Source organism: Monodelphis domestica, chromosome 1, assembly GCF_027887165.1.
Source record: "Monodelphis domestica isolate mMonDom1 chromosome 1, mMonDom1.pri, whole genome shotgun sequence".
NCBI classification, from domain to species: Eukaryota; Metazoa; Chordata; class Mammalia; order Didelphimorphia; family Didelphidae; genus Monodelphis; species Monodelphis domestica.
Window position 1 is genome coordinate 341,817,835 of NC_077227.1, and position 27,988 is coordinate 341,845,822.

Consider the following 27,988-nt stretch of genomic DNA (forward strand, 5'->3'; position numbering starts at 1 on the left):
TAGTCTCTTTTCAGGAGAATCTGGAGAACTTCAGCCCCTATAGGAAATCCCTCTTTTATTTGGACATTCTACAGGGTATTCTTCCAAAGAGGGGTGAATCCCTTTTGTAAAGACATATGCCTTCACTTAGCTTTTTTTTTTCTTTATTCCTTACTTGATAAGAAAAATTGGAGAGCTGTTGAGCACATCTCTGAAATCATTTGGACAATATTTATGTGATCTTAACGCATGCCTGAGAGACTTCTTATTTAAGTCACCTTTAAGGCTGTTTTGTTTAATTAAGTCAAATGCTCCTAATCATCTTTTTCTTTTGTGATCAACATATAGAGAGGTATGTCTTTTCAGACAGTTGTTTGAATATAAGGATGTGGTCTTTCTGTTCTAGAGAATAATTTGCATCTCTCATCATTTGCTAAATCTTGTCTTTGCTACTTCCTTATAGCACCTCTCAGTTTCATCCTCTTCACTCACATCACCACCAACCCAATTGGATTGCCCATCACCTGGACTGTTTCACAGGACTGGCCTCCTGTAGAATGGATCTCCTACTCTCAAATCTCTCCTCACTTGAAGCTGTCATCCCCAGAGCTGCTGGTGACTTTTCCAAGCACATATTACTTTGTTCTCACTAAACTCTGCTCCCCCAGAACCAAATCTAAAGCCCTCTGTTGGGCATGGAAGAATTTCTCTATGTGGCCCCAATTTACTTTCCCAGCCTAATGTCTTTGTTACTCCCTTCTCTGCATACTAGCCTAATTGATTTGTCCTCCATACTTTTGCCCTGGCTCTTCTCCATACCGGAATGCTCCCTCTCCTCACTTTCACTCCTCAAAATCCCAATTTACTTTTAAGTTTGAGTTCCAAGCACCACTTTCTATAGGAAGTATTGCTTCATCTTTTACTCCCTGTCCTTGCATATGTATGTCATGTCTTCTCCTTTTAGACTTAATGCTCCTTAAGGGCAGGAACGCAGTTGTCCTTTTTGTCCTTGTGTCTCCAGTGACTTAGATAGTTTCTGGCATATTGGAAGAAGTAATAAATTCTTGCTGATTTATCATTGTATTCTTGATCACTGTTTTGGACAAAATCACATTGGGACAAAATTTTGGGCAAAATGTCAGTGCCAGAAAAAAATGTATTCTTTTGTATCTCCTGAGAACTCTTACAGAATGATCATGAGAGTGCTCAAGGTGGTGTTAACCCCCAGCCTGGATTTCCATGGTCGTATCCAGATGTTCTTTCTGACTCCCATTTTCAATTTTAGGCTACTTTAGATCCCTCCTATTAGTGTGTCCAAATGTAGTTGTTTTGTTGCTGCTGCTGAAAATAGATTGTTTTAGAAATCTTGACTACATTTGAACGTTTTTGGTCTACTTGATGGCTTCCTGCCAGATTGTCAATATCCTTCTTAAAGTAGGGCATCTAGAACTGAACCCCAGATGTTGTCTTGCCGTCTGAGTAATGCAGATATTAGAGTGGGGCTCTAACCTCATTTGATCTTCTGTCTCTGTTGCCTGAGATTACACTAATTTTTTTGACAAGCCTGCCACTCAAAACTTTGTTATTCATTTTTGGTGATTTATAGGGAAGTATTCATTTTGCCAGAAATGTATTGTGAACTCATATCTTAAATTCCTTTTGTGTTTTTCCAAAAGTATCCAGAATAATCCTGAATGGCAGACCCATAGTAACTTCATGCTCATTAAAGCCTGGACTTCATATTTTCTGTGACTGCACCTCTCAATTTAGTATTTTCTGTGATTGCATTCATCAGCCTAGTTTTCTTACTTTTTGCCTGGACTATTTTAAAGGTGTGATCTCCTGTGGAGTATGTCTGCCAGCCTTATATCTCTTCCTACTTTTATCTACCTTCCACCTAGTGACCTAAGTGATTTTTTTTCAATCCCTTACCTTCTGTCTTTGAGTGAAATTGACTCTAAGGCAGAAGAGTGGTAAATTAGTGGTAATTAAAAAAAGTAAGTAAAAGTGATTTATAAAGTACATATCTAGTCTGATCATTATTCCTCTCTTCATTAAACTTTAATGGATATCTGTTACCTCTAGATAACCAAATATAAAGCCCTTTGTTTGACATTTAAGACTTTTCTCTACATAGAGAACTACGGATTTTCAGAACTGGAAAGACCCCTAAGGATTATTCAATTTAGTGCGCGCGCGCGCACACACACACACACACACACACACACACACACACACACACACACACACACACACACATTTTATAGATGAAGAAACTGAGACCCAGAAGTAAAATACTTCACTGAGATGCCATACCTAAAAAGTGGTGGAGTTCTGATTTGAACCCAGGTCTCCTGACTACCCTTTGATTAGTCTTCACTCCACCATATTGTATCATGTTCCTTAGCCCAGTATAAAACAGTGCTAGAATTTAGACTCAAGTTTTCCAACTGAAAGCCCAGAATTCTCCCTCCCCCTTCCCCGACTCCGCCAGCTCTACACTGCCTCAACCTAAAACCTTTATGACAAAAAGGGTACTTCTCACTAAAATAAACCTTTAGTAGTAATGGCATTTCAGTTTTTATCCTTTCCTGAATCCATTGCCTCCACATGTATCTGTTTTTGTTTTGCATAATTCACTCACTTCAGTATCTTATGGGAATAATGAGCATAATGTTGGGAAAATATTTGCTTAAGCTAAAGAATCAGGGGTGTAGCCCTCAGCCAGCCTTGCTGAATTTGTTTATTTTTAAGAAATTTCTCACAGATGTAAGTGACACATGGGCATTTTCTCCCACGTGTTTCAGGAGGGGCCACCGAAGCCATATGGAAAATAATAGAAACAGAGAGCTCCTTTTTGATATATGGGCACAATGCAGTCCCTTGTGTGTGGTGTTTATGGGAGAGGAGAGGAAAGCAATTAGAGTGCTCTGCTTTCTTTTTATTGGACTGAGTGATTCTGACAGAATTTTGCACTTGGGGAAGAGCTGTAGGGGAAAGGTAGACATCCTATTCTAAATCATGTGTATGTTTTAAACTAGGCACCGGGTACCAGTATATTAGAGGAAACAAGGGGTCAGGGAAAGGGGAGAGGAGAGTGGTTTTCTGAGTATGAAGTGGATTGGGTAGGATTTCCTTTATCACCTTATTCTAGTGGACCTGACCGTTGGAAGATTCACCACTGATTCACTGCTATCTTTCCTCCCCCTAGATTTTGGCTTTTTATCAAGCTAAACACACGAGTCTTTCCGTATGCCTGGATTTCCCCCCTTTGTGTCTAATCCTTTATGATTCTGTCTTTAAAATGGCTTGATATTTAGGTTTCACCTCTAAATCAAATTAAACAAGGCAAATAAAGAGCTATGTGTTATCTTTTTTGTTTCTTTACTATTTCCACCCATCCAAGTACTATGTTTAGAATTAATTTTGTCCCCACCCATCCCTAAGCAAAAAAGATTTTGCTCTTGTTGTTGAGTTGTGGTCAACTCTTCATGACCCCATTTTCTTGGCAAAGATACTGGAGTGGTTTGCTATTTCCTTTTTCAGCTCATTTAACAGATGAGGAAACTGAGGCCAATAGAGGTAAGTGACTTGCCCAGGGTCACAGAGCTAGAGTCTTGAGATTTGATTTGAACTCATAAAGGTGAATCTTCCAAATTCCAAGCCTAGTTCTCTATCCCCTTGGTTGTTTTTTGAGGTATTTTTCTTTTTTGACCTGCTCATAACTGTCCTTGACTCCTTGTGTATGTTCAGATGACTCTCACAGTGGTACAATCTATAGTGTTGAATGCACAGACAGGAAGATCTGAGTTCAAATCAGATCTCAGGTACTTATTAACTATGGGACCCTGGACCTCTTTTTGGCTTAACTTCTGTAAAGAGGGAATAATAATAGCACCTATCTCCCAAGGTTGCTGTGAGGGTCTAAGATAATTATTATAAAGCATTTAATAAACATCATGATTATTATCATCATTCTTCTGCTTCACTTGTTTTGATATTTTGTATATCACCGGAATATATTTTGTCTATGTGGATGTTGTTTTGGGAAGTATATTTTTTTCTGTATATAGATGAGATATACATATATCTTTAGATAGATACAAGATATACATATGTATGTGATCTGCCTGTTTGCATGTATACTATTTGATATTTTGTTGTCAAAGCCTTGACCAGGCTGATCCTTTCTTCTGAGCTTCTAATAACCTTGATTTCTGCTTTAATTCAGAATGGGAATCTTACATTCCTTAAGCTCCAGAATTCTTCCCCAGATCTGCCTCGACTAGTCTATATTTCTTTTTCTTCTAGATTGTCTTTTCCACTATGCCTAGAAAGACTCGCACATTTTCTTCTCCTTTTAATCTCACCTTTCCATTTCCTATATGGAATAATTTTAAAATACATAGGGAAGTCCACCATTTAGAATAATCCTGTCATTAATCTTGCATAATTTTCAGTTTTGTAAGTCTTTTTTTTTTAACATCAGGTTTGCTTAAAAGTACAGCTATACAAAGATCACTTTTAAGAAATGTGTTAGGATTTTAAAATGTTTTATATTTCTTGTTTCTTTATTTAAATGGCATAAAAGTAGTTATTTCAGACCCATGGTTAATCAAAGGAAAGCAAAGAAAGGATAGAAGTGAAAGAAAACACTACTAATATGGTTCCATAATTTGCAATAAGATTTCGAGTGTTTCTTCAGTGTGGCAACCTTTTTTTTTTTAAACTATCCACCAGTTCATCTTCATAAGGCTTCCTGGGGCATTTGGAGGTTGAAATAGCTGTAAAGTTAGAATATGTCAGATGTAGGACTTTTTTTTTTTTAAACCCTTACCTTCCATCTTGGAGTCAATACTGTGTATTGGTTCCAAGGCAGAAGAGTGGTAAGGGCTAGGCAATGGGGGTCAAGTGACTTGCCCAGGGTCACACAGCTAGGAAGTGTCTGAGGACACATTTGAACCCAGGACCTCCCATCTCTAGGCCTGGCTCTCAATCCACTGAGATACCCAGCTGCCCCTGATGTAGGACTTTTTTTAAAAGACCTTTTGTGATTGAAGAACAGCAAGGGCTAGACAATCAGGATTAAGTGACTTGCTTAGCATCACACAACTTGAAAGTGTCTGATGCCACATTTGCACCCAAGTCCTAACTCTAGACTTGGCACTCTATCCATTATGCTATCTATCTAACTTGCCCCCATTTTTTTTTTTTTGAGGCAAACAGAATTAAGTGACTTTCCATAGAGTTAATAACTGTCTGAGGCCAGATTTGAATTCAGTAGGACGAATCTTCCTGATGCAAGGCATCTATCCACTGTGCCAGATGTGTAGAACTTGAACCTTGGACTTCCTAATTCCAAGGCTAGAACTCTTGTCTATTGTGCTAGGCTGTCTCCCACTTTCGTTATTTATAGATGGAGTTTCAGTATGATTAGCATAGCCTACCTTCCTCCTTAATTACCCATCTTCCCCTTCATTGAAACAACTTCCTGTGTCCTGCCGCTTCTATGAAGACTTTACTAATCAGAGAAGAGGAAATGATTTTCCACTGACGCTACATATCTGAACCCTTTACCCCTTTTCCTACCTACCGTTTTTGTTCTTGTCGTGTATGCCTTGGTTTATTGGCTCTTTAGTGGTCTGTACTATTTGGTTCTATTCAGAAAGTCACACATATAGTGACAGGTCTTGAGTTTGAATCTATGGCCTCCTATCCCAAATCTCCAAATTCTGTCCTCTTTCCATTGCATCAAAGTACCTTTTTGTTGTTTAAACTCTTAACAATTGTGAGTGACTACTCACACATCAAAGACAGCAAAAGCTTGGCTTATTACAGTAGGATAAATGTTTATTAAGTGAGTTCTAGGTATAAGACACTCTACTAGATGCTGAGGATTTAAAGGGGGTGGCAGGGGAAAGACAGGCTCTCTTCTCAAGAAGCTTACAAGTTAATCTGACAGTTTTGCTGGTGTATGCATAATCAGTATTACAGTAGATCAGGAATTCTTAGCCTTTGTGTGTGTGTGCCATTGTCTCCTTTTCAGATTAATGTTGTTGAATGCAAAAAAAAAAATACATAGAATTACAGAGGAAATCAATTATTTTGAAATACAAAAAACCAGTTCCACAGGCCCTAGGTTAAGGGCTCCTGAAAGGCTGGCCAAATGCCTGGAGAGTGAAAAACACAGCTTTGTATGGAGATAGCTGAGGCTTATGGGGGAACAAATGAAACCAGGGTCTTCTCTCCTTTTTCCAGATCTTCCATGACCTTTTTTCAAATCTGTTGATTTGCCTTCTTCAGCTCTCCATTTAGAGGCAAGTGGGGGTGGGGGTGGTGTTGGAATAGAGACAGAGAGAGAAAAATTGATTGATTGACTGATTCCAGGGCAGGTGAACTTTTACCAAATAACAGAACCTGGGACTTCAGTATCCTGATTTTAAATGTTACCTTCTGGAGACACTTAATCAATGTCATAACTGTTTTTCTAGTGTAATTTGGCATTTCTTTTCCTTTGTTTACATGACTTCTCAGGGCAGTGAGAACATGCATACGAAATATAGAAAAGACATTATTTAAAATTTTTTTCTATATAAAATCTATTGTCTGTATATAGCTTGATGTCATAGCAGAAACTGGCATGGGTAACTACACCTTATGAAGTCATAGTTCTGAATCAAAGTGAAAAAAGAAAGCTTACCTTAAAATAAGCCATATAGAAACGGATGGATATTAATCAGCTTATGCTTAAAAGCCAAAGAAGGGGGAAGGCATTGAATTAGCCAATGCATCCCTCGTTGGTGAATTTGGACAACTTACTTAACTTCTGGGAGGCTGTTTGATTCCCTGTAGATTGGAGGGTTTATACCAGATTTCCTCTATGGGTCCCTCCAGCTTTAAATCTCTGACCCACTTTGGAGACCAGTTTTGGCCTATGAGCTGCATTTGAGAATGATTTATCCTCTAGGTGGCAGTTTTGCATGTGTATTTGTAGCCCTTGCTTGCTTGGACTGAGATGAAATTGTCTTCTGTGCTTTGCAATTTGAGAAACAGTAATGCATGGTTTACTGGGGAAGAAATTGACTGTGAGCACTATTGTTTACAGAAAAAAATGCTCCGAAAATGAGTCATTCTTTCTCTAGAGTTTCCTTTTGTTCTCCATGATGGGTGGTTTTGCATCCACTTACCTGAAAAACCATGCACAATCAGTCAGTGAAGCTCCTGTTTTTGAATATAGTGTTTTATCTTGCTTTTTTAGTGGCTCAAGAATTGAGTTTCTAGCTCAACACAGTCCTGTCCTTAAAGTTTTGCATACTAGTAAGGGGGAAAAAACAGCTAAAATCTTAAAAAACAAAAACAAAAAAACATAATGATTGCAGCTTTGCGTGAGAAACGTGGAGAAAACTGGTCAGTTATCTTGTTAAATAGTCAAAAATATGTGGATTACTGGGCAGTGAGAATTTTCCCCTTGGATTGCGTGCCTTTATCTCTGACAACAGATGAACTATTTTTCCTGGTTCTAAACTTCCCATCCCCCGCCCTCATCTCTTTTTTTGTTTGGAATAATATTTGATTTTTCTTCCTGCCGGTTGGACGTGAACACTTGAATCCAAGCCATTGACATTTAGGAAAGGAAATGGCCTTTTCCTTCCTCAGAGAGGGTGCTCTGGAGACCCAACTTCCATGGATTTAGGAGGAGAATCTCATACTTTCTGAACTGTTCCTGGGTAGTCTTCTAAAATGAGCCAGTGATCAAATGTGAGGGGAATGCCTAAACTTTTCTTTGGTTTTATTAACAAGAATTTGGTATGTGGATTTCAACTGAGCATTCTGGGAAGCTCTTATTTTATTCCTATTTGAGGGCTTGAAAAAGGGAATATGGACACTGAGGGCATTGATAGGAGAGGAGCTCTTGTGCTCGTTGTTAATTCCATATTAACTCACCATTTGTTTTTTACCGAGTTCAGCACAACTGTTTATTTTTTATTAATTAATTAATTAATTTTATTTTTATATTTTATATATAATAGTTATATTAACTTTTGGAAATAGATTGATAATAATGATTAAAATTTATATAACACTTTAAAATGTACAGAGTACTCTTTTTACAGCAGCCTTGTATATAGGGGTTGTATGTAGGTTGTTTGCATGTATCTGAACCAGTTTCCAAAAGGGAAACAATTAGCACTTGCAAACTCTCGACCTGTGGTGTTAATATTGATATCTAGCATCGATTATTCAAATGGATGGTTTCTGATCACTTGGATCACTTGGACTGATACAATTTGGCAGAGGTTTGTCAAGAACAAATTCTCCACAACTTACCTTTTCTCCCCTTATGTAAATAAATGCCATAAAACTACTTTTCATGTTTCAAACATTTTTCCTTCTGCTAGATTAATAGATAATGGAGGAGAGAGAAGTGGAGTGGATAATAATTAGATTCAGAAATGATTGAACCCAATGATGATAATTAATAGTTTGTTGACCTAAAGGAGTTCTCCATTAGAGGGCCAGAGGATCCTGTCTGTGGACATTTTTCTGCTTAAAAATCATATATTTAATTCTATAAAATGACCATAGAAATTATCCAGTCCAATTCCTTCATTTATTAGAAGAAAAAATGTTTTATCAATGATTTGATGAAAGCATGGATGAAGTATTTGCCAAATTTGTTGATGACACAAATTTGTTAAATATAATTTATATATTGGGCAAAATCAATTGATAGGCTAGGATAATGTATCAGCTCTCATAAGATGAAATTTGTTTGGCATCTATGGAAAGTACTATACCTAGATTTTAAAAAATGAATTATATAAATTGGAGTAGAGGTAAAGTATTTTGGGTGAAAAGGCAGACTACGAATGAGCCAGGATATTATACAAAAGGCAAAAAAAAAAATTATGCTAGAGGGGATTAACACCACATCATCAGAGGGTTGTTTGGGAATTCTGGGTATGTAACTTAGAGAACTGAATGAATGAAAAAAAATACTTATTAAGATTAAGTGAATGCAGCCAGGCCTTTCCTCCAGGAGCTCACATTCTAAGGGGAAATATAACACAGATAGAGATTTGGCTTTAAGGAAAGATGGTAAGTCTCCAAATTTTTTAGGAAGCAGCAGCAAATAGGTGGTAATGCATATTATCTAATGTTACATCCATCAATGAATCCATATTCCTTTTGGGTGTTGAAAGTAGAATGAATTCTCATTTCTGGATTTTTAGTAGTTACGGCTTTTGAGGAAGTAGGAGCTGCAGCCCCTTTGAAATCTGTGTTATGCCCCCTCTCTGGAAAGGTTGCACCCCTCTGGGATAAAAGGACTTGTAAAGGGAGGAGCAGGTTGTAATCAGGACTAGAAAAAACAAAACTCCATGTAACAAATATGCATGGTCATGCAAAAGACAAATTCCCACATGGCCCATGTCCAGAAATTTGTGTCTGATTCAGCACCTTGGATCCATGTACCCCTCTGTCAGAGGTGGAGAGCATGTATCCTATGTACTTTGGCTTTGCTTTGGTCAGAGATCCTAAATCTTAGCTGAATAGTTTTGGACGATGTTCTAGCACCAGTGAGATTCTATGATTGTCTTTTTAAGTTGTCTGGGGAAGGACAAAGATTTTCATCAGAACTTTGTGGTTCTGATGATTTTTTGTTTGTTTCTAATGTATTATGGGATTCTTCCTCTTGGCAAACTGAAGAGACATTGCAGTTCTGTTATTTTACTGTATTTGACATGGAACAGTTGAGGAGAATTCTTTTTGGCTGACAGTATTTACCCAGTATGCAAGTAGACTAATGTTGTTCCTAGACTGCATTTTACTTTATTTCTTAAAACCCTTACCTTCCATTTTGGAATCAATACCAAGTATGGGTTCCAAGGCAGAAGAGTGGTTAGGACTAAGCAATGGGGGTTAAGTGACTTGCCCAGGGTCACACAGCTGGGAAGTGTCTGAGGCCACATTTGAACCTAAGAGCTCTTGTTTCTAGCTGCCCTGGGAACACATTTTTAAAAAGTGCTTTTCTTTTGTTCAATGAGTTCAATGCTGTACCAGTAGGATGTGCTAGATTAAGAATGATCTGTCCTTGAGTAATCAGCTAGGTGGCTCAGTGGATGGAGAGGTCAGGTCTATAGATAGGAGATCCTGGGTTCAAATGTGGATTCAGACACTTCCTTGCTGTATGAACCTGGGCAATTCATTTAACCCCCATTGCCTAGCTCTTACAGCTCTTCTGCTTTGGAAACAATTACATAGTATTGATTCTAAGATGGAAGGGAAGAGTTTAAAAACAATTATCTGTCCCTCTCTCTGTCCACATAGACCAGATTTTTTCCCAGATAACACATAGTTTATTTCCAGAATTATATTGACTTTTCTAGGGAGGAAGGGAATGGGTTGGCCCCCATTTTTCTGGTTTTAAGAAGCTGGTGTCAGGACAGATTGAATTTACATGCGCATCTCATCATGTAGCCATGTACTCATGGTTATTTAGGCATTATCTTTTGTCCTCAAACTCTGTATTAATATTACCTTCCATTTCCCTGGTTCTTGAATATTTAGAGGCCAAAGTAGCTATGATTTTGCTGTTGTCACAGCAATAGGAAAGGAAGAATGCTTGCAGGTGCCATAAATATACTGTAACCATCTCACTGATTTTGTGTATGTGCGTATATTGAATATACGATATTGATATCACTGATTTTGTGTGTAACATGCAAATTATACACACACACATACACATATACCATCTTGCTTCAAGCAGTCCTGGAGTTCTCAAGAATGAGTAATTGTCTTTTTAGAAAGCGAAATGTTTTTCTAGGTTCTATTGTTCTCTTTCTGAATCTTTTATACCACCATCTTGTACTAGCTCTTTTTTAAAAAAACTCTACCTTCCATCTTAGAATCAATTTGTGTAATTTCCAAGGCAGAAGAGTGGTAAGGGCTAGGCAATGGGGATTAAGTGACTTGCCCAGGGTCACACAGTTAGGAAGTATCTGAGGCCAGATTTGAACCCGGGACCTCCTAGCTCTCAATCCACTGAGCTACTCAGCTGCCCCCTGTACCAGCTCTTTAAATGTGGTCAATGTTCAAATCTCAAATTTTGGTGGTTCTAAAAATTTGTCTAATGTATGATGTACCTAATCACTCAGCCACCTTTACGTAGTGACTGGCTCTCAGAGCATTGCCAGGAATCTGTATTCCCTCCCATCTGTGCATTAGAAATTCAATTAGACATGTGGCAGTTTTTTTTGTTTTTTTTTTTTGTTGGCACTTATTCCTTTGTATGTCTTAGCCCATTCCTCAAGCTATTATTATTTCTCCCAGTTTTATTATTTCTCCAAGTCTTAAAGAACTGACATACTATTTGAACAATTAATTCATGGGCTTTTAGTAGGATGTAACTTCATTCTAATGCCCATAGTCATTCTCTTTTGCCTCTACTATAAAACTACTCTTTAGTCTTTAACTCATGAGAAAAAAAAGTGAAGATAGAAAGCAAATTCTTTCCTACAAAAACTCTAATGCTTGTAGTAGATTCTGTGTGCCTTTTCCCCCAATGGGTGGAGTTGCTGTAGACTCCTTGTCCAGTAGGAAATGGGTCATTTGCCAAACCACTGAGATCACCGAGGTTGATGTCAAGAAATTAAGATGAGAGTAAGAAAGACTTCTCTTTAGTAAACTTGGTTCTGGACTGATCAAAGTTATTATTAACCGCCGCTGCCAGTGGATGAATTGGGAACTTTCAAGAGTTTGCATCAGCGCTGTGTGTGTGTGTGTGTGTGTGTGTGTGTGTGTGTGTGTGTGTGTGTGTGTGTGTGTGTTTAATGGGAAGGAAATATGAGGGAACATGCTATGAAATAGATTTTGTTGAACCTGAACTCCTTTAGAAGGCTTCACTACTTGCAAAATGAGGTTTCACAAATTTCTATGTCTAAATTTAGGGGTAAGAGGCTTGAGTCATGGCCCTTTTAGGGTCAGTCATCAATCAACAAAAATTTATTAAATTTACTGATACGAGGTACTGTGTGCCAGGCACAGGAGAGGCAAAGACAGAAACATTAACACAATCATCCCTGTCCTCAGGAAGCTTACGTTCTTTCTGGGGAGATAATCGTCTTGCTAGATAGATGTGTAAAAATAAATGCAAGGTGATTTTTTTTTGATGGGGAGGGGACTAGAAGCAGAGGTGCTTAGAAAAGGCTTCTTAGAGCAGATGGCACACCAGCTGGATTTTGATTCAAACCAGGTATTCAGAGACAGTAAGTGGAGGAAGATAAGTGAATTTCCAGCATGGGGGACACTAGTATAAAGACACTGAGAAAAAAGAATGGAAGAGTATGTATGAGGAACCCTAAGAAGACCAGCTCATGACGTAATGCTGAGTAGGTAAGGGGGCCCCGGTGGGAAAGAAGAGTTTACCAGGGAGCAGGAGGAGTGATGGGGACCGCTAAGTGGCACAGAGAATAGAGCACCAGGTCTGGAGTCAGGAAGACCCGAGTTCAAATTTGGTCTTAGATACTGACTAGCTTTGTGACTCTGGGAAGAACACTTAACCTTGTTTACCTCAGTTTCCTCATTTGTCAATGAGCTGGAGAAGGAAATGGCAAACCACTGCAATATCTTTGCCAAGAAAACTCCAAATGGGGTCACAAAGAAGTTGTAGATGATATTGAAGCAGCTGAATAACAACAATAGGAGGGATAATGAGGAACCACTGAAATTCACTGAGGGGAGTAACCGTAAATCAGACCAGAAAATTACTTTAGTGGATCATGAAGTGTGACATGGAGACTGATCAGGAGGCTCTGGCAAAGGACAAATGGGTCTCCTGGTACTTAATGTGATTCAGATATAGATGTGAGTAAGGATTTTCTCTAGGAGAGGAGCCAGGTTCTCCCTGGTAGCCCTCCCACGTGGTGGCTAGCTTGAGCCCCTTGCTAGAATCTATTGGCAACTCACTGCCCTCTCCCCATTCTTATTGCTTATCAGGCATTTAATTCCACATGGAGGAAGTGAACTGCTTTGATACTTTTCAACAGGAGGAAAAAGGAAAAGGTCACAATATGAACATGTTCATTTCTCTGCAGCCCTCCTGCCGTGCCTCACAGAGGGGCAGCTCTCCTGTCAGAACTGTCTGTGTCTGAGAATTGTTCTCACGTTGTGCTCTGACTGGAGGGTTAGGATCTTTGCTGGTGGGCTGGTTACTTCGGGGACGTGTGGTCAGCAGATGGAGCTTCAGGGTGTGAGTGTGAGGAACACAAGAGGAGAGAAGTCTTCATGGGCATTTGTGATGAGGCTTCTTTCCCCAGGGCAGTTCATTATTTTGTACCACTTCCTCCCATTTGTAGGATGAATTTCAAATTAGAGGGCAAAAAATGCTGTGGCCCTTTCAGAAAGGGACTGAAAACACAGTATAATTTAGGAAGAAGTAAAGAGAGAGAAAAAGAGTCAGAGAGAGAGATGGGGAGAAAGGAAGAGAAAAAGATAGGGAAGAGAGGAAGGGAGAGAGAGGGAGAGGGAATGGGAGAGAGGGAGAGAGACTGAGGGGAGAGAGAGAAAAGTAAAGAGAGAAGGAGAGGGAGAGAGAAATGGGGAGAGAGAGAAGGGAAGAGAGGAAGGGAGAGACAAATGGGGAGAGGGAGAGAGAGGAAGGGAGAGAGACTGGGGGGAGAGAGGAAAGGGAGAGGGAGAGAGAGATGGGGAGAAGAAGAGAGAGATGGAGAGAGAGAGAAGGGAAGAGAGGAAGGGGGAGAGAAATGGAGAGAGAGTGAATGGGAGAGAGGAAAAGACAGATGGAGAGGGGTGAGAGAAGGAGAGAGAGAGAGAGAGAGAGAGAGAGAGAGAGAGAGAGAGAGAGAGAGAGAGAGAGCAGTGGAGAGAGAAAGAGGAGAGAGAGAACAGTTGGCAGTTACTGCAAGCATGAGAAATGCTGATTTGTAAATAATATCTTGTCATATTTCTTGGCCAAGAGAGGTATAAGTACTTTATAAATATGGGTTGTATATACACATACATATTAATAATGATAGCATTTAAATAGTGGTTTAAGGTTTGTAAAGAACTTTACAAATATTATTAATTTTATCCTGACAATGCCCTTGGGAGGTAGGTGCTGTTATAATCCCCAGCGGTCAATAGCAGTTAAGTGACTTAAGTCATACAGCTAGTGTCTGAGGCTAAATTTGAATTCACCAGTTCTGACTACAGGTCCAGTGTTCTGATTTGTAATGATAGAAGTTTCCTCAACAGATATTCCTTATGACCAGTGAAATCACAGGTCTAGACACTCCCCAACCATGTATTACTGAAGATCTCATATGACATTGTTCAGGACAGTGAAAGATGAGGCAGTGCTTTGGTGCTCCCCTGTTGGGCAGGGGTCATTGTGGAAGTGTCATATGACTCTGAGAGAGGAGATTTGTTCTTCTGATCTGAAATGTGGGGTGGGGGGAAAATCCCCTTTATCTTGGCTTTAGGAAATCTGCATTTCAAGTAAACTGTATCTGGTGGTGGTTTGAATTCTAATGAGACTAAACATGTTTTCAATTGAGTGTGTCCTGAGTGAACATAACCTAGAGGGGAGAGTAGATGCAAGTGTAATTGGGAGGAAAGAACTGGAGAGGGGATACAAAGATGGTATTAAAATCCAGCATATTGGCACCAATTTAAGTAGTTTTCTTTCTGAGCCCCAGAAAATCAGTTTTCCCAGTAACCTGAGTGAGTTATGGTCTTGCTGCTTTATGAAATTCTGCTGTTGGCCTCCCTAGGCAGCAAGGCCAAATGTACCCATTCTACCCAACTATCTATCCTCTTTCCTTGTGGTTTCTTCTTTTCTCCCTTCCATCATCCTCATGGCTGCCAGTGGCTTTCTCAAAACACAAATAACCCATCTCCACAGTCTGTAAACACCAGGGAATTCTTATCATTGTTGTTCAGTCTTTAAGTTGGGTCTGACTCTTTGTCATGGACTATAACCATTTATGGTTTTTTCTTGTCAAGGTTACTGGAATGGTTTGCCATTTTCTTCTCCAGTGGGTCCAGGGGTTAGGTTAAGACTTGACCCAAGCCACACAATCTGAGGCTAGATTTGAACTTGGGTCATTCTGACTGTACTCCTAACTCTAGGACTTCTGGAATCTCATCCACTGAGCCTAGATCTAGGATTCATTATAAAAATCTCTTTAAAGTTCCTCAAAATTTAGTCCCTCTCTACCTTTCAAGATGTCTTACAATGCTTCCCTTCTATGTTCTCTGCCCTCCTTGTCTTCTTGCTTTGTTATTCTGCACCCATAATTCTCTAGCTTGTCTTTGTATCAACTGTAAGTACCCAGATATTCTCCTCAGTCCCCCTTTTTGGAATCCTGGATTCTTTCAAAGCTCAACTGAAGCACCTCCATCAAATGGATCCTTGACTGATTCTTCCAGCTGTTCGGTGGTCTCCCTCCTAAAACAACTTCATAGCCCTTTTGTATTTATTATATAAATGCCCATTGGTTTATGTTGATGCCCCCATCAGAAGGAACCCTGGGTACAGGGTTTATGCCTTTACAAAAAAGTGCATATGTTCATACTTGTATGTGCATACACATGTACATTTATGTATATGCATGTTTGTACACTTATATACATTTATACATATATTTATATATGTGTGTGTGTATATATATATATATGTGTGTGTGTATATATATATGAGTGAATGAATATAATGCACACATTTCTACATATACACATAGGTAGCTAAGTGGCTCAAGGGGATAGAGCATTGTACCAACTGGAGTCAGGAAATCCCAAGTTCAAATGTGATCTCAGAAGCTAGCTATATGCTTTGAACAAGTCACTGAAGTCCTCTGTGCCTCAGTTTCCTCATCTATAAAATGGGGATGATGAAATCACTCACTTCCTAGAGTTGTCATGAGGATAGAATGAAATAATATTGACAGATCTGTAAGTGATAAACTGGTAGGACATGTGCTATCTCTCTGTCTCTGTCTCTGTCTCACACACACACATATACACACACCTTCTTAAAAAATACTTGATTGACAGTGATTGGATAATGACCCCCCCCCCGCCCCCCCATGGGCTGGTTTAGTGTCTGAAATGAGAGTGCCTGGGGTGGAGGGTGACCCAGTACCCTAAATGCTTGTCACTTTAGACTATAGTAGTCCAGGAACATGTCAGCCTCAAGACTAAGATGTGTGACGGGAGGACAGTCTGGGGCCCCAGCTGACCTGCCGAAAAATTAAAGGAAACTGAGAGGGTGGAGATGGAGTTAATATATTTTTGTACAGGAGCTAAAACTTTGCAGAGGATGAGAGCTTTGACTTTTTTTTCTTCGTTCCAAAGAAATGCGGATTTTTGTAGGTGTTTGCTTTATTTCAAGGGGGAAAAGAATGATAAACTCAAAGCCTCCTGCCCCAAGACCTCAAGGTCAGGCCTGTGGAAGCCAAGGAGGCCTGAGCCGGCTCTCCAGACACTGGGACTGACGGTGACCCGGCCAAGTGCTCTGGACAAACAGCAATCAGCTGGTGGGAAATGGGGCTCAGTTCTAAGAATGGTAATTTCTGAGAAGCAGGAGGATATTGCCAGGCACTCATGGATAGAGGAGCTATTGGCCTCTCCTCTATGGTAGCTTGTTGTTGCAGTGCCAAGACATGAACCAGCATTTACAGGAACATCTACCAATCCCTGCTGCACTGACCCTTCTAAAAACTCTTTTCCCTTTTTTCTTTATATGAGAGAGATAGAGACAGACAGAAACAGAGACAGACAGACAGATAATTAGTAAGTGATAGGGAGGTAAAGGGGGTAAGAGTTGATTCATATTTGAATTGTCAGCACTTAATTATATTGCATTGAGCTAACTAGCAACATTAACTAACATCTGTTTAGTGTATTAAGATTTGCAAAATCTTACAAAAGAAATATTGGGGCGGGGGGAGATATTAAAACTAAACGTATTTGACTTGAAATCTTTCACTCTATCCAGTATATCAGACTGCAGCAAACCATGCACAGTTAGCTAGCTATTTAGAACAGTGTATTTCAGGTGCGGTAAGTACATGGGGAAAATACTTTTAGTGTTCAGCTTTAATGTATATGTATGAGTTATAAAGGGAATGATTTGAAATATATGACTTAAAAATTAAATAACATAAAAAGGCAATTGCTTGACTCAGTTCTTTTTAGTGGTCTTTTTATGTCATGCTCTCATGGTCTCTGTTATTGTTGGGGTTTTTTTTTTGTCTCTCATTCCTTCTTTTCCCCCATCTTCTCTCCTCTTCCCTTCTTCTCACCCCCATTTAGTTCTGAGCTGTGTACCTGTGAGATCTCAGTTAAATGTTATTTTTTTGGATGTATGTGATTCCTAGGAAACCTTTATGCACAGCTTTAAAAAATAAACAAGACTGCAAGCTCCTTTGAAGCTTGTCCAAATCATGTTAAGGGAGTGGTTGCCAAACTGTTTTTTATCATGTACTTATTTCAATAAGAAAACTTTTTTTAGTATTCTCTCATATTCATATGCATATGTAATTATAAATTATATACATGCATTATCTTATTACTATATTATATACCCAAAACATGCATAGAAGTTTTAATAGAATATGATGAAATATTTTAAAATATATTAATGGTTTTACATGTTTTGGCTCTCATAAAATTGTTAATACTATATTAGATGGGACAAATGTGTTCAGCATATGAATTGAGTGAGGACCAGTGTTAGTCAGTATACTAATAAATAAGAGTAAAGTTTAATTTTTTTAGATAAAATATTGTAACCCCTTTCACATTAGACTTAAAAAAATATTATTCTTAGTTTAAAAACTGCTGCATGCATGATATCTATAAGTGAGACTAAATTAGGAAGCATGATTATTTAACTTAAAATAATCCTTATGGAAGAGAGCCTAGCAGGACCAGATTCCCAAATTATACTGCAAAGGAGTAATCATTGAGAACTATTTGATTTCAATCAGTGAAATAGATTAGATATATAACATATAGAAACAAACATAGCATTTGATTATCTGAAGGACCACAATTATTTTGGTAAAAAGTCACTTAAACCCACCTCTCCTAGTTACTTGTAAAATTTTTTAACATTCATTTTTGAAAATTCTGACTTCCAAAATTCTTTCCTCTCTTTCCCACTCTTGTAGAAGGCAAGCAAATTGATATAGATTATACTTGTGCAATCATACAAAACATTTCCATAGAGGCAGCTGGGTGGCTCAGTGGATTGAGAGCCAGACAGAAATGGAAGGACGTGTGTTAAAATTTGGCCTCAGACGCTTCCCAACTGTATGATCCTGGGCAAGTCACTTGACCCCCATTGCCTAGCCCTGACTGTTCTTCTGCCTTGGAACCAATACACAGTATTGATTTTAAGAGGGAAGGCAAGGATTAAAAAAAAACAAAAAACCCAACATATTTCCATATTAGGCATTTTGTGAAAGAAATAATAGATAAAAAAAATTTTTTTAAAGAAAGTATGTTCCAGTCTGCTTTCAGCTCTATCAGTTCTTTGTCTGGAAGTGGATGGCATTTTTTATTATGAGCCCGTTAGAATTATCTTAAGTCATTTGTATTGTGAAAAATGTCTAGGTCATTTACAGTTTACTATGCTATTCCTATGAACAATGCTCTCTCCTGATTCTGGTCACTTTGTGTCACATGTAAATCTTTCCAGGTTTTTCTGAAAGCTCCCTGCTTGTCATTTCTTAAAGCACAAAAATAGTATTCCATCAAAATCAGATACCAGGGGTAGCTAGGTAGGGCCCTCTCCCTTTTATACAGTGTCAGGCCTGGAATCAGGAGGACCTGAGTTAAAATCTGGCTTCAGACACTTCCTAATTATGTGATCTTGGAGAAGTCACTTAACCCCAATTGCCTACCCTTTACTGTTCTGCCTTAGATTTGATACTTAGTATTAATTCTAAGTAGAAGGTTAAGAGTTTTTGACTTTTAATTTTTAAAACATATACTACACATTCAAGCCATTCTCCTATTGATGGGCAATATCTTCAATATCCAGTTTTTTGCCACCACAAAAAGAGTAGTTATAAAATATTTTTGTACACATAGGTCCTTCTCCTTCCCTTTTTTAAAAAAAGAAATCTCTTTGGGTTTCAGACCTAGTAGTGTTACTGACGAATCAAAGAGTATGATGCAGTTTTATGGCTCTTTGGGCATAGTTCCAGATTGCTCTCCAGAATTATTGGGATCAATTCACAACTCTACCAGCAGTATATTAGCCATCTCTCTTTCCTCTCATACCTTCTAACATTTATCGTTTTCCTTTTCTGTCATGTGAGCCAGTCTGATAGGTGTGAGGTGGTACCTCAGAGTTGTTTTAATTTGCATTTACCTAAGGAGTCACTTTTAAACAAAAATGTTCTGGGAAAACTGGAAAGCAATCCAGGAGAAATTAGGTTCAGACCCAGATCTTACCTGATATTGTACAACAAACTCCAGAAGAATATGTACCTCTATGTTATAATAAGTAACCATCATAAACAAAGATATAAAGAATATAAACATATGTCAATATAAAGATTATACAGTATATATTTTTATATATTCAAAGATGCAATGTTTGAATCTTGTATAATATATTATTCGGTACTTAAACATATAAGAATAATAGCTAGTTCCTTATAGATAAATAATCAATGGATATATATATATATTATATATAAAAGCAGTTCTTAAAGAAATCCAAGCAATTTACAGCCCCTTTTCAATATTGTTCTAAAATATAATTAGAGAAATGCAAATTGGAAAACTCTCAAAATTTCCATTTTACATGTCATTTGGACAAAAATGACAAGAAAATAAATTGAATGTTGTTGAAGGGATTGTGGACAAAACAGATATGTTAATAGACTGTTCATTGAATTTGTCCATCTATTCTGGAAAACAGTTTAGAACCATTCTCTCCATATCATTAAATTATACATACTCTTTGACTTAGTGATACCACTTTAGGCCTGTACCTCATGATACTGTTACTTTGGTTCTCTTCTTTTTTTTTTCTTAATTAGATTAACAAATACTTTATCTATTTTATTTGTTGTTGTTTTTTTCCCCAAAATACTAGCTTCTAGTCTCATTTATTAGTTCAATAGTTCTTTTACTTTCACTTGTATTAATTTCTCTTCATTTTTAGGATTTCCAATTTGTTCTTTATCTGAGGGTTTGTAATTTGTTCTTTTTTCTAGTTTTTTTTTTTGTTGTAAGTCCAATTTGTTAATCTCTTTCTCTAGGCCTGTATCTCAAAGGTCAAAGAGAAGAATAAGATTCATAAGAACAAAATTGTTTATAGTTTCCCTCTGTCTCTCATTTTGAAGCAACAGGCCTGTCCCATCATTTTCAGCGAGGCAGAAAAAATTGAGCTAGCTAGAATACTGGCCAAAACACAAACAAAGAGATGAAAGAGCTATTGAAGCAGTTTAAAGGAAAACATAGATAAGCAGGGCAATTTTGGAAGTAACAGGTTGAATTGTTATATTATGCTCTTTTTGAAAAGTATATTGCATATGATGCAAATTTGTAAGTTTATCTATAATGAAGTTTTTAAAAATTCTAATTACTCATACTTGGGAGATCACTGGTACAGATCATGGACCTCAATTATTAGGAAATAATTTCCTCTACTCTTCCTCACTATAGCCAGGATAATTACTTTCTTTAGTTGGGTGTTCGGTTTCTTTCCTTTAAAGCAAAGGCCACAAAATCCTAATAGTAGACATGATAGTAGAAAAGATGCTGGATCCAAAGAACTGTGAAACATAGATTCGGAGTGTTCATTGGGGGAAAGATTATAAGATCAAAGCGTTAGAGCTAGTTGGGCTCACAGAAGTCATCTGGTCCCAGTTTCTTATTTTGCAGAAAATGAAACAACCCCAGAATAGGGACATTTCCTCACTGGTGTATCCTTGCTGTCACTTTTCTCTTTTACCTATTTCAGATGGGTTTATTTTTTATTTATTTTCTTTTTCCACAGGCCTGGTATTATCACCATGCAGGCATTGTCTGAAGAGGACCGGAGACTGTGGATGGAAGCCATGGATGGCCAGGAACCAGTAAGTGGCTTTTCAGTGAAACGGGATAGGACAAAATGATAACCAGTCTTTTTGCTGCTTCCCTGGGAATATGATAGAATTGCAGAATACTTTGTAGGTTAGAATTTGGAACAAGAATTTATATGCAACTTCTTTATTACTGCTATTGGTGTTTAGGGCCATTGGAATGACTGAGAATATAATATGCTTTCCCACTCAACTAGGCTTAAAAATACTTTTTATTTAAAAAAAAACCTGTGAATCTAAATAATTATTATTAGCATAACATTATTTTGAAAACTACTGTAATTTAGTTAAAAATTTAAAGAAATGCAATATGAAAGAAAGGAAATGGATATAGCCTTGTGTTTTTCTCAGTAATCACCAACTCTTATCATTCATTGTTTATCCTTGTTTTTCCTCTAAAGTAGAAAAATAACCTTCTCATTCCTTTAAGCCCTTTCTTAGAGTCAAAAGTCCTTCAAGTACAAATATATAGTTCTTATGTTTATGTTTTATAGGACAGTTTGGCAACAAAAGCTCTTTTAGATAGTTTTCTATATAGCCTTTATTTTTTCCTTTAGCAAAAGATCAGACTATGTTTATATTCAAGATGGCAATAAATTTTATTAATTAAAAAATTTTAAAAATACATTTAAAAAAAATGTTGAGTTCCAAATTTTCTCCTTCCCAGCCCCCTCCTGCCCATTTAGAAGTCAGGCAATATAAGATCAGTTATACTTGGGAAGATTTAAATCATATTTCTTTCTTAGCTGTCTTGAGGAGAAAAATGCAAAAAAGGGCAAGAAATATAAAACCTTTCTACACTAACCATATTGCCAAAAGGAAGACAAAGTGAAATTATGTTTTAGTCTTGTTCTCTAGAGTTTGATAGCATTTTTCATCATAGGTCCTTTGGAATTGTCTTAGATCATTGTATTGATCAGAATAGATAAGACATTCACAGTGAATCATCCTTGCAATATTGCTATTATTTTGTACAATATTCTCCTGGTTTTGCTCACTTTACTTTGCATCAGTACATGTAGTTTCTCTGAATTTTTTTGAAACCATCCTGCTCACTATTCTTTAAAGCACAGTAATATTCCATCATAATCATGTGCCACAACTTGTTCAGCTATTCCAGTTGATAGGCATCCCTTCAATGCCCAGTTCTTTGCCACCACAAAAAAGAGCTACTATAAATATTTTCGTATAAGGGTCCTTTCCCCTTTCCTTTGATCTCTTTGGGATATAGGCATTGTAGTAGTGTTGCTGGGTCAAAGCCAACCTCTGTTTTCCTTTCTTTGGCGAAGTAACTAGATAGTTTTGGACTTGAAATCAGGAAGTTCTGGGCTCAGAATGTACCTTGGATACTTGTTCTGTGACCCTGATTAAGTCAGACTTACAGAATCATATCTCGTCCAATTCATTTTGCAAGAGGATTTCCAAGAATTTGCAAGAATTCCCACACTGACACATCAGTCAAATGATCATCTAACTTCTTCTACCTAGAGATCTTTAATGGCATGGAACCCACTGCTTCTCAAGGCATTCGATTCTATGTTCTTCTGTTAGAATCATAGTTCAAATTGTTAGGAAGTCTTTCCTGCACCAGGCTTAATGTTGCTAGTCTTTGTTCTTCTGCCTGCCTTCTGGGGCCAAACCTAATCCCTTCTCCACATGACAGACCTTTATTCAAGGGCATGGATCTCATCCCCATAACCATTGGTTGTATGGAATGATCTTGAGCCTTTTCCATATTTCTGGTGTTCCCTCCTCTCTGTAATGTTGTTCCCAGAACTGAACATCCTCTACTCTACACATGATCTGATCAGGGAAAGTACAGTGGGATTATCACCTCTTTCATTTCGGATATTACGTTGTTCTTTCTTAACAAAGAAACTCTGAAGATTTTATGTTTTCCATTTTTAAATTATTAACATAAGCCCAGAGGGAAAAACATTTTTTGAATTTCTTTTGTTATAGAATTCTATTATATTGATAAAATTCTCAACATTACAGAGGCATTATTAGAGATGCAAAGAAAAGATGTTCTTAAGTGAATTTCTTTGTTATTTCTTTATCTTGAAAACAGAGATAACAATATTTATCTCAAATTAATTCAAGAAAAATACTGATTAAATAGCATGTCTACATATTTAAATACTTTTGATAAAGAGACTTTGTGAATATAAGTCAGTATTATTTGTTTTTTAATCACAACATGCCCCTCTTAAGGAACTCCAAGATCTCCTTAACTTTTGGGTTCCACATTTCAGTGTTGCCACATACTGGACTTTTGTGGTCCACCAAAATTCTAAGATTTTTTTTTTCAGATAAGTAATTTATTGCTATGCCTTTCCCATTTTGCAGTTGAGCATCACATTTTAAAAACATAGCCATAGGATTTCATCCTTATCCTTGTTAAATTCAGTTTTATTAAATTTTGGCCATATAAGGAGATCTTTTTTGCATCTTAATTCTGTCATTGAGTACAGGTATATTAATAATTCATCCCAGCTTTATATCATCTTCATCCAAGTCACCAATAAAGAAAATGGTGATAGTTCATCATTAATTGTAGTTGTAGTAGACTAGTAATATCAATGTTTATATAGCACTTTGTGATAACTGTGCTATGCACTCTATAATTGGTGTCTCATTTGATTCTCAAAACAACTTGGGACATAGGCACTATAATTATCATCCCAGTTTTACAGAATAGGAAATTGAGGCAAAAAGAGATTAAATGATTTGTGCAGGGTCACATAGGTAATTACCTTCAAAGACTGGACTTTAACTCAAGTTTTCCTGACTTGAGGCCTCATCTTCTAACCACTGCACCACATTAGTGGCCTCCATTTAAGTTCACAGAATCCATAGAAGCTGATAGTGAGCTCTGCAGGTAAATAAATCAGAAGATACACTCTCTGGGTTTGATCATTCAACCAGTTCCAAATACAGCTAACCACTGCCGTTTGTTATCTAGCCTGTATTTGCCCTTCCTATACACAAGAATAATATTTGAGAGACTTGACAAATACTTTCTCCTGATATCTAGGTATATATTCTATGATCAGCATTCCCCTAATCTCCAGTTTTATCAAATAATCTTATCAAAAAGCAAAAGGCTTGACCTTTGTGATCATCATCTCCCCTGCCTCCAAATGTTCAAAAACTGCATCTTAGAATTTTCTTACATCTCAGGATTTTCTTTCTTTCTTTTTTTTTAAATAGGAGTAGAAGTTGAGTTAATTGGTCTTTTAGATTCCTTTCTTTTCTTACCTTTGAAAAAGGGAACATTTGCCTTTTTCTAGGCCTGTAACACCTCTCCTATTTCTTCTTAATTTTTTTAGAGGTCAGTGATGGTCTCTTTAATCATTTTTGTCCATTGGATGTAGTTTCTTTGGTCCTGATGACTTGAAATGATTAAGGGCGTAGGTATTCTTTGATTATCTCTTTATATTATTATTGTTGTTGTTGTCATCTCATATTTATATCTTTTTATATAAATATCTATATATTATGTTAAATTCCTTTTAGTTATTTCCCTCCATTCTTTCTAGTTTTAAAATAAATTAAATTAAATTAATGTTCAATAACTATTATATTTTAAAAGTTTTATTAATAATAACTTGGGCAAAAGAACTGCCTGAATTCAGCCTGATCACAGGTCTAAAAAGAGGAAGAACTGAGGGATGAAGTCCAAAGGCTCAAAATCTCCATTTATACAAGTCAAAAGATTATTTTCCTTTGCATAAAAGAAATTAAATATAATATTAACTATATATGTGCTGTGGTATATGCAAAGGTTTGTACTAAGTGTTAAGGGTATTTAAAAACAAGAAAAGAAAAGAAACTATTTCTACTCTGAGGAAGCTTCTATTCTCCTGAAGCATTTGCTTCCAGAAAGTAGAACTGAATCATTCTACTTTCTCTTTATCATGGATTGTTACCCTTTTTGCCATGAGAATGGATTCCATCCCTTGTTTTCCACATTCCACCCTCCCTTTTTTTTGTCAGCCTTAGGCTCATATCCATCTATACCTGTCCTTTTTAGTGCTTAGTAAATATTTATTGAATAAATGGTTTGGGAAACTTTCGTTAGAACTCATCAGATTTATTCACCTCCCTGTTGTTCAAAGACTTATGATCCAGTTTATAGATGATCTAGATCATATTACTTTCATTTCCCTCTGAATTTCTCCCTGTTAGGAGCTATTTCAATGTTCTTTCAAGAAGATATATGGAGGGGGAAGCAAACTTCTTAAGTAATGTACACTGGTCAGATCTTTTTTGCTTTTTTGGGGGGGGGGCACTTTTTAAAAAAAACATTTTAATTTATTTTTTTTTAAAACCCTTACCTTCCATCTTGGAGTCAATACTGTATATTGGCTCCAAGGCAGAAGGGTGGTAAGGGCTAGGCAATGGGGTTAAGTGACTTGCCCAGGGTCACACAGCTAGGAAGTGTCTGAGGTCATGTTTGAACCCAGGACCTCCAGTCTCTAGGCCTGGCTCTCAATCCACTGAGCTACCCAGCTGCCCCCAGGGGGACAACTTTTTAGAAATTCTGGTAGTAGTTCTGTTGTCTAAGGCAGAGCCCCAGTCCAAGGTAAGAATTTTTTTTTTTTTAGCAAATGATAGTGATGGCAGTTTGCGATTCAAGTTTTCTTCATCTTCTTTCCAAAGAATTGAAAATGACTGGGGATCAATGTTGGAACATTTTACTCACCTAATGTAGACAATAGACATTTGTTCAGATCTTTCCTTTGCACTTTTATCACCCTTCCTTGTTCTTGCTTCATTATTGTTGTTATTTTTGGTAATAGGATCATAAGGTCACAGAGTTATAGTTGGAAGCAACTTTAGAGGCCTTAAGCTCAGACCCCTTGACTTCCTAATATTGGAACTGAGGTCCAAAGAAATTTAATTACTTCTCAAAGGTAATTAACAGGAGAAATGCTTTTCAAAACCAGCTCCCCTAACTTTAAAACCAGTGTTTTCCCCACTCACTGTCATCTTTGCTTTTATTTTTTTAAATTAAAAAACAAAACATATATTTGCCTTCCATTTTAGAATCAATACTCTATATTGATTCCAAGACAGAAGAGGGTTAAGGACAAGACAATTGGGATTATGTGACTTGCCCAGAGTGGTAGGGCTAGGAAGTGTAGACCAGCTATAAACCCAGGAACTTCTATCCTCAGTGTCGACTCTCTATCTCTGGAGCCACCTGACTGCCTTGCTTCTTTGTTTTTAAATTATAAGTTTCTTGAAAGTAGAGTCCCTTGCACCCAGTAGCCAATTAACATTAATTGACTTCAGTAGCTGATGAAAGATTAAAGGTTTGAAGCCAGTGATTGGCTTCTCCAAAACAACTTCAGATTTCCTTTTCCTTTTGTTAAGAATAATAACTAATATTTATTTACAACTTTAAAGTCAGCTACATGTTTTACAAATATCTTGTTTTATCCTCACAACCACCATGTGTAATTGGTAGGAGTTATTATCCCAAAAAAAGGAGATGGGTTATGTGACATCCCCAGAGTCATAGGACTAGTAAGTGTCAAAGACTGGACAGGAACTCAGGTTTTCCCACTTCCATGTCTAGCACTTTATGTTTGACATCAGTTTTTTATCATATACTTATTACACATAAAATTCAAGGAACATGAATATATTCATGTTCATATATATAGTGATCTTGTATGAGCAACTGTGTGGGACAGTGATAAATTGTAGACATGTTTCCCTTGAATAGAATATAAACCCCTTCAGAGCAAGACTGTTTTGCTGTTATTTTTTGTTTGCTTGTTTGTTTGTTTTTTGTTCTGTTATCCCTCTGCATCTGGGCACAGTCTCTGTATGTAGTAGGCACTTAATAAATGCTTGCTGATTTCTAGATTGCTTGGATCTGGGTGTTTACATTAGTATTAAATGGATATCCCAGAACACAGCATTTGTAATTTCTGCCTCATTTTCTGGCTCAGATATCCATTATTTTCTTTCTTCATTCCTTTGTGTATTTGGTGATTTCATCTGGCATAAGTAAATAGTATAGAATCCATTTTTGTCATGTCATCCCCAGAGAAGTGTTTATCCAAGTGACCCATTGAGTCAAGCCAAGGCTCTATAGGAGACCTGGACCCTCAGGATGTGGTTCAGAACCTTTAGATTGTTTTATGGACCAATACTGAATAAATGCTTGGCGATTGATTGGTTCTTATATATCATGGAGCCTTAGTGATACCTCCTGGAGATACTGAATTATTTGCTTAGTTATCAAAGTAATAAATGATTATTGGATTGAACTCAGCATGGATTAAGGGTCATTCTGAAAATGAAATCACTGCTTCTCTTTACTTCCCCTTTCAGAGTTAGCAAGAATTAGATATATATCTTTGTGGGGGTTTTGTGTGTTTCTATTTTCATCTCTCAAGGTTATTTGTGAGACTTTTCTCTTAAGCATGTATGTATTCTTAAAATAAATTGAATAATCTTTGCTCCTTACACCTTTCAGTTAAGATTTTTCTTGACAATTTCTCATGAAAATCTAAGAATTATTTGAACCCATTAGTGATAAAGGAAAGAGGATGAAGATAGGTAGAATTTGTCCAAAGGAGGATTGATGAAAGCTTTTTTTCCTCTCTTCCACAAATGGAAATGGAATAGGCTTAGGGAATTATTTTTTAAACTCTTGGAAATGTGGTGAAACAAACCTGTGGATCTTAAGAGTGAAGCCAGTCCAGGAATCAACACAGTGGTGATATCCTTAGGGATGGATAAATCTCCCTGCCTAGCCCTGGCTTGCCTTGCTGCTAGCAAATATGAAGCCTGCTTTTAGTATTTTTCTTTGTCTTCCCATTTGTACTTGTTTAATAATCTCCTCCTGATAGCTGTAGCTGGATAAAACGTGTTTCATC

At 37.3% G+C, this 27,988-nt stretch overlaps 1 protein-coding gene across 4 annotated transcripts in view; it reads left to right on the forward strand.

The window, feature by feature from the left end:
• ARHGAP26 (Rho GTPase activating protein 26) overlaps positions 1-27,988 on the forward strand; it is a 577,883-nt gene that overhangs the window by 240,359 nt on the left and 309,536 nt on the right. For all 4 annotated transcript variants that reach the window (XM_007473811.3, XM_007473809.3, XM_003339558.4 and 1 more), the window contains exon 11: positions 21,005-21,083. In XM_007473811.3, coding sequence (XP_007473873.1) covers positions 21,005-21,083 — 79 coding nt within the window. The remainder of the gene's footprint in view (positions 1-21,004; positions 21,084-27,988) is intronic.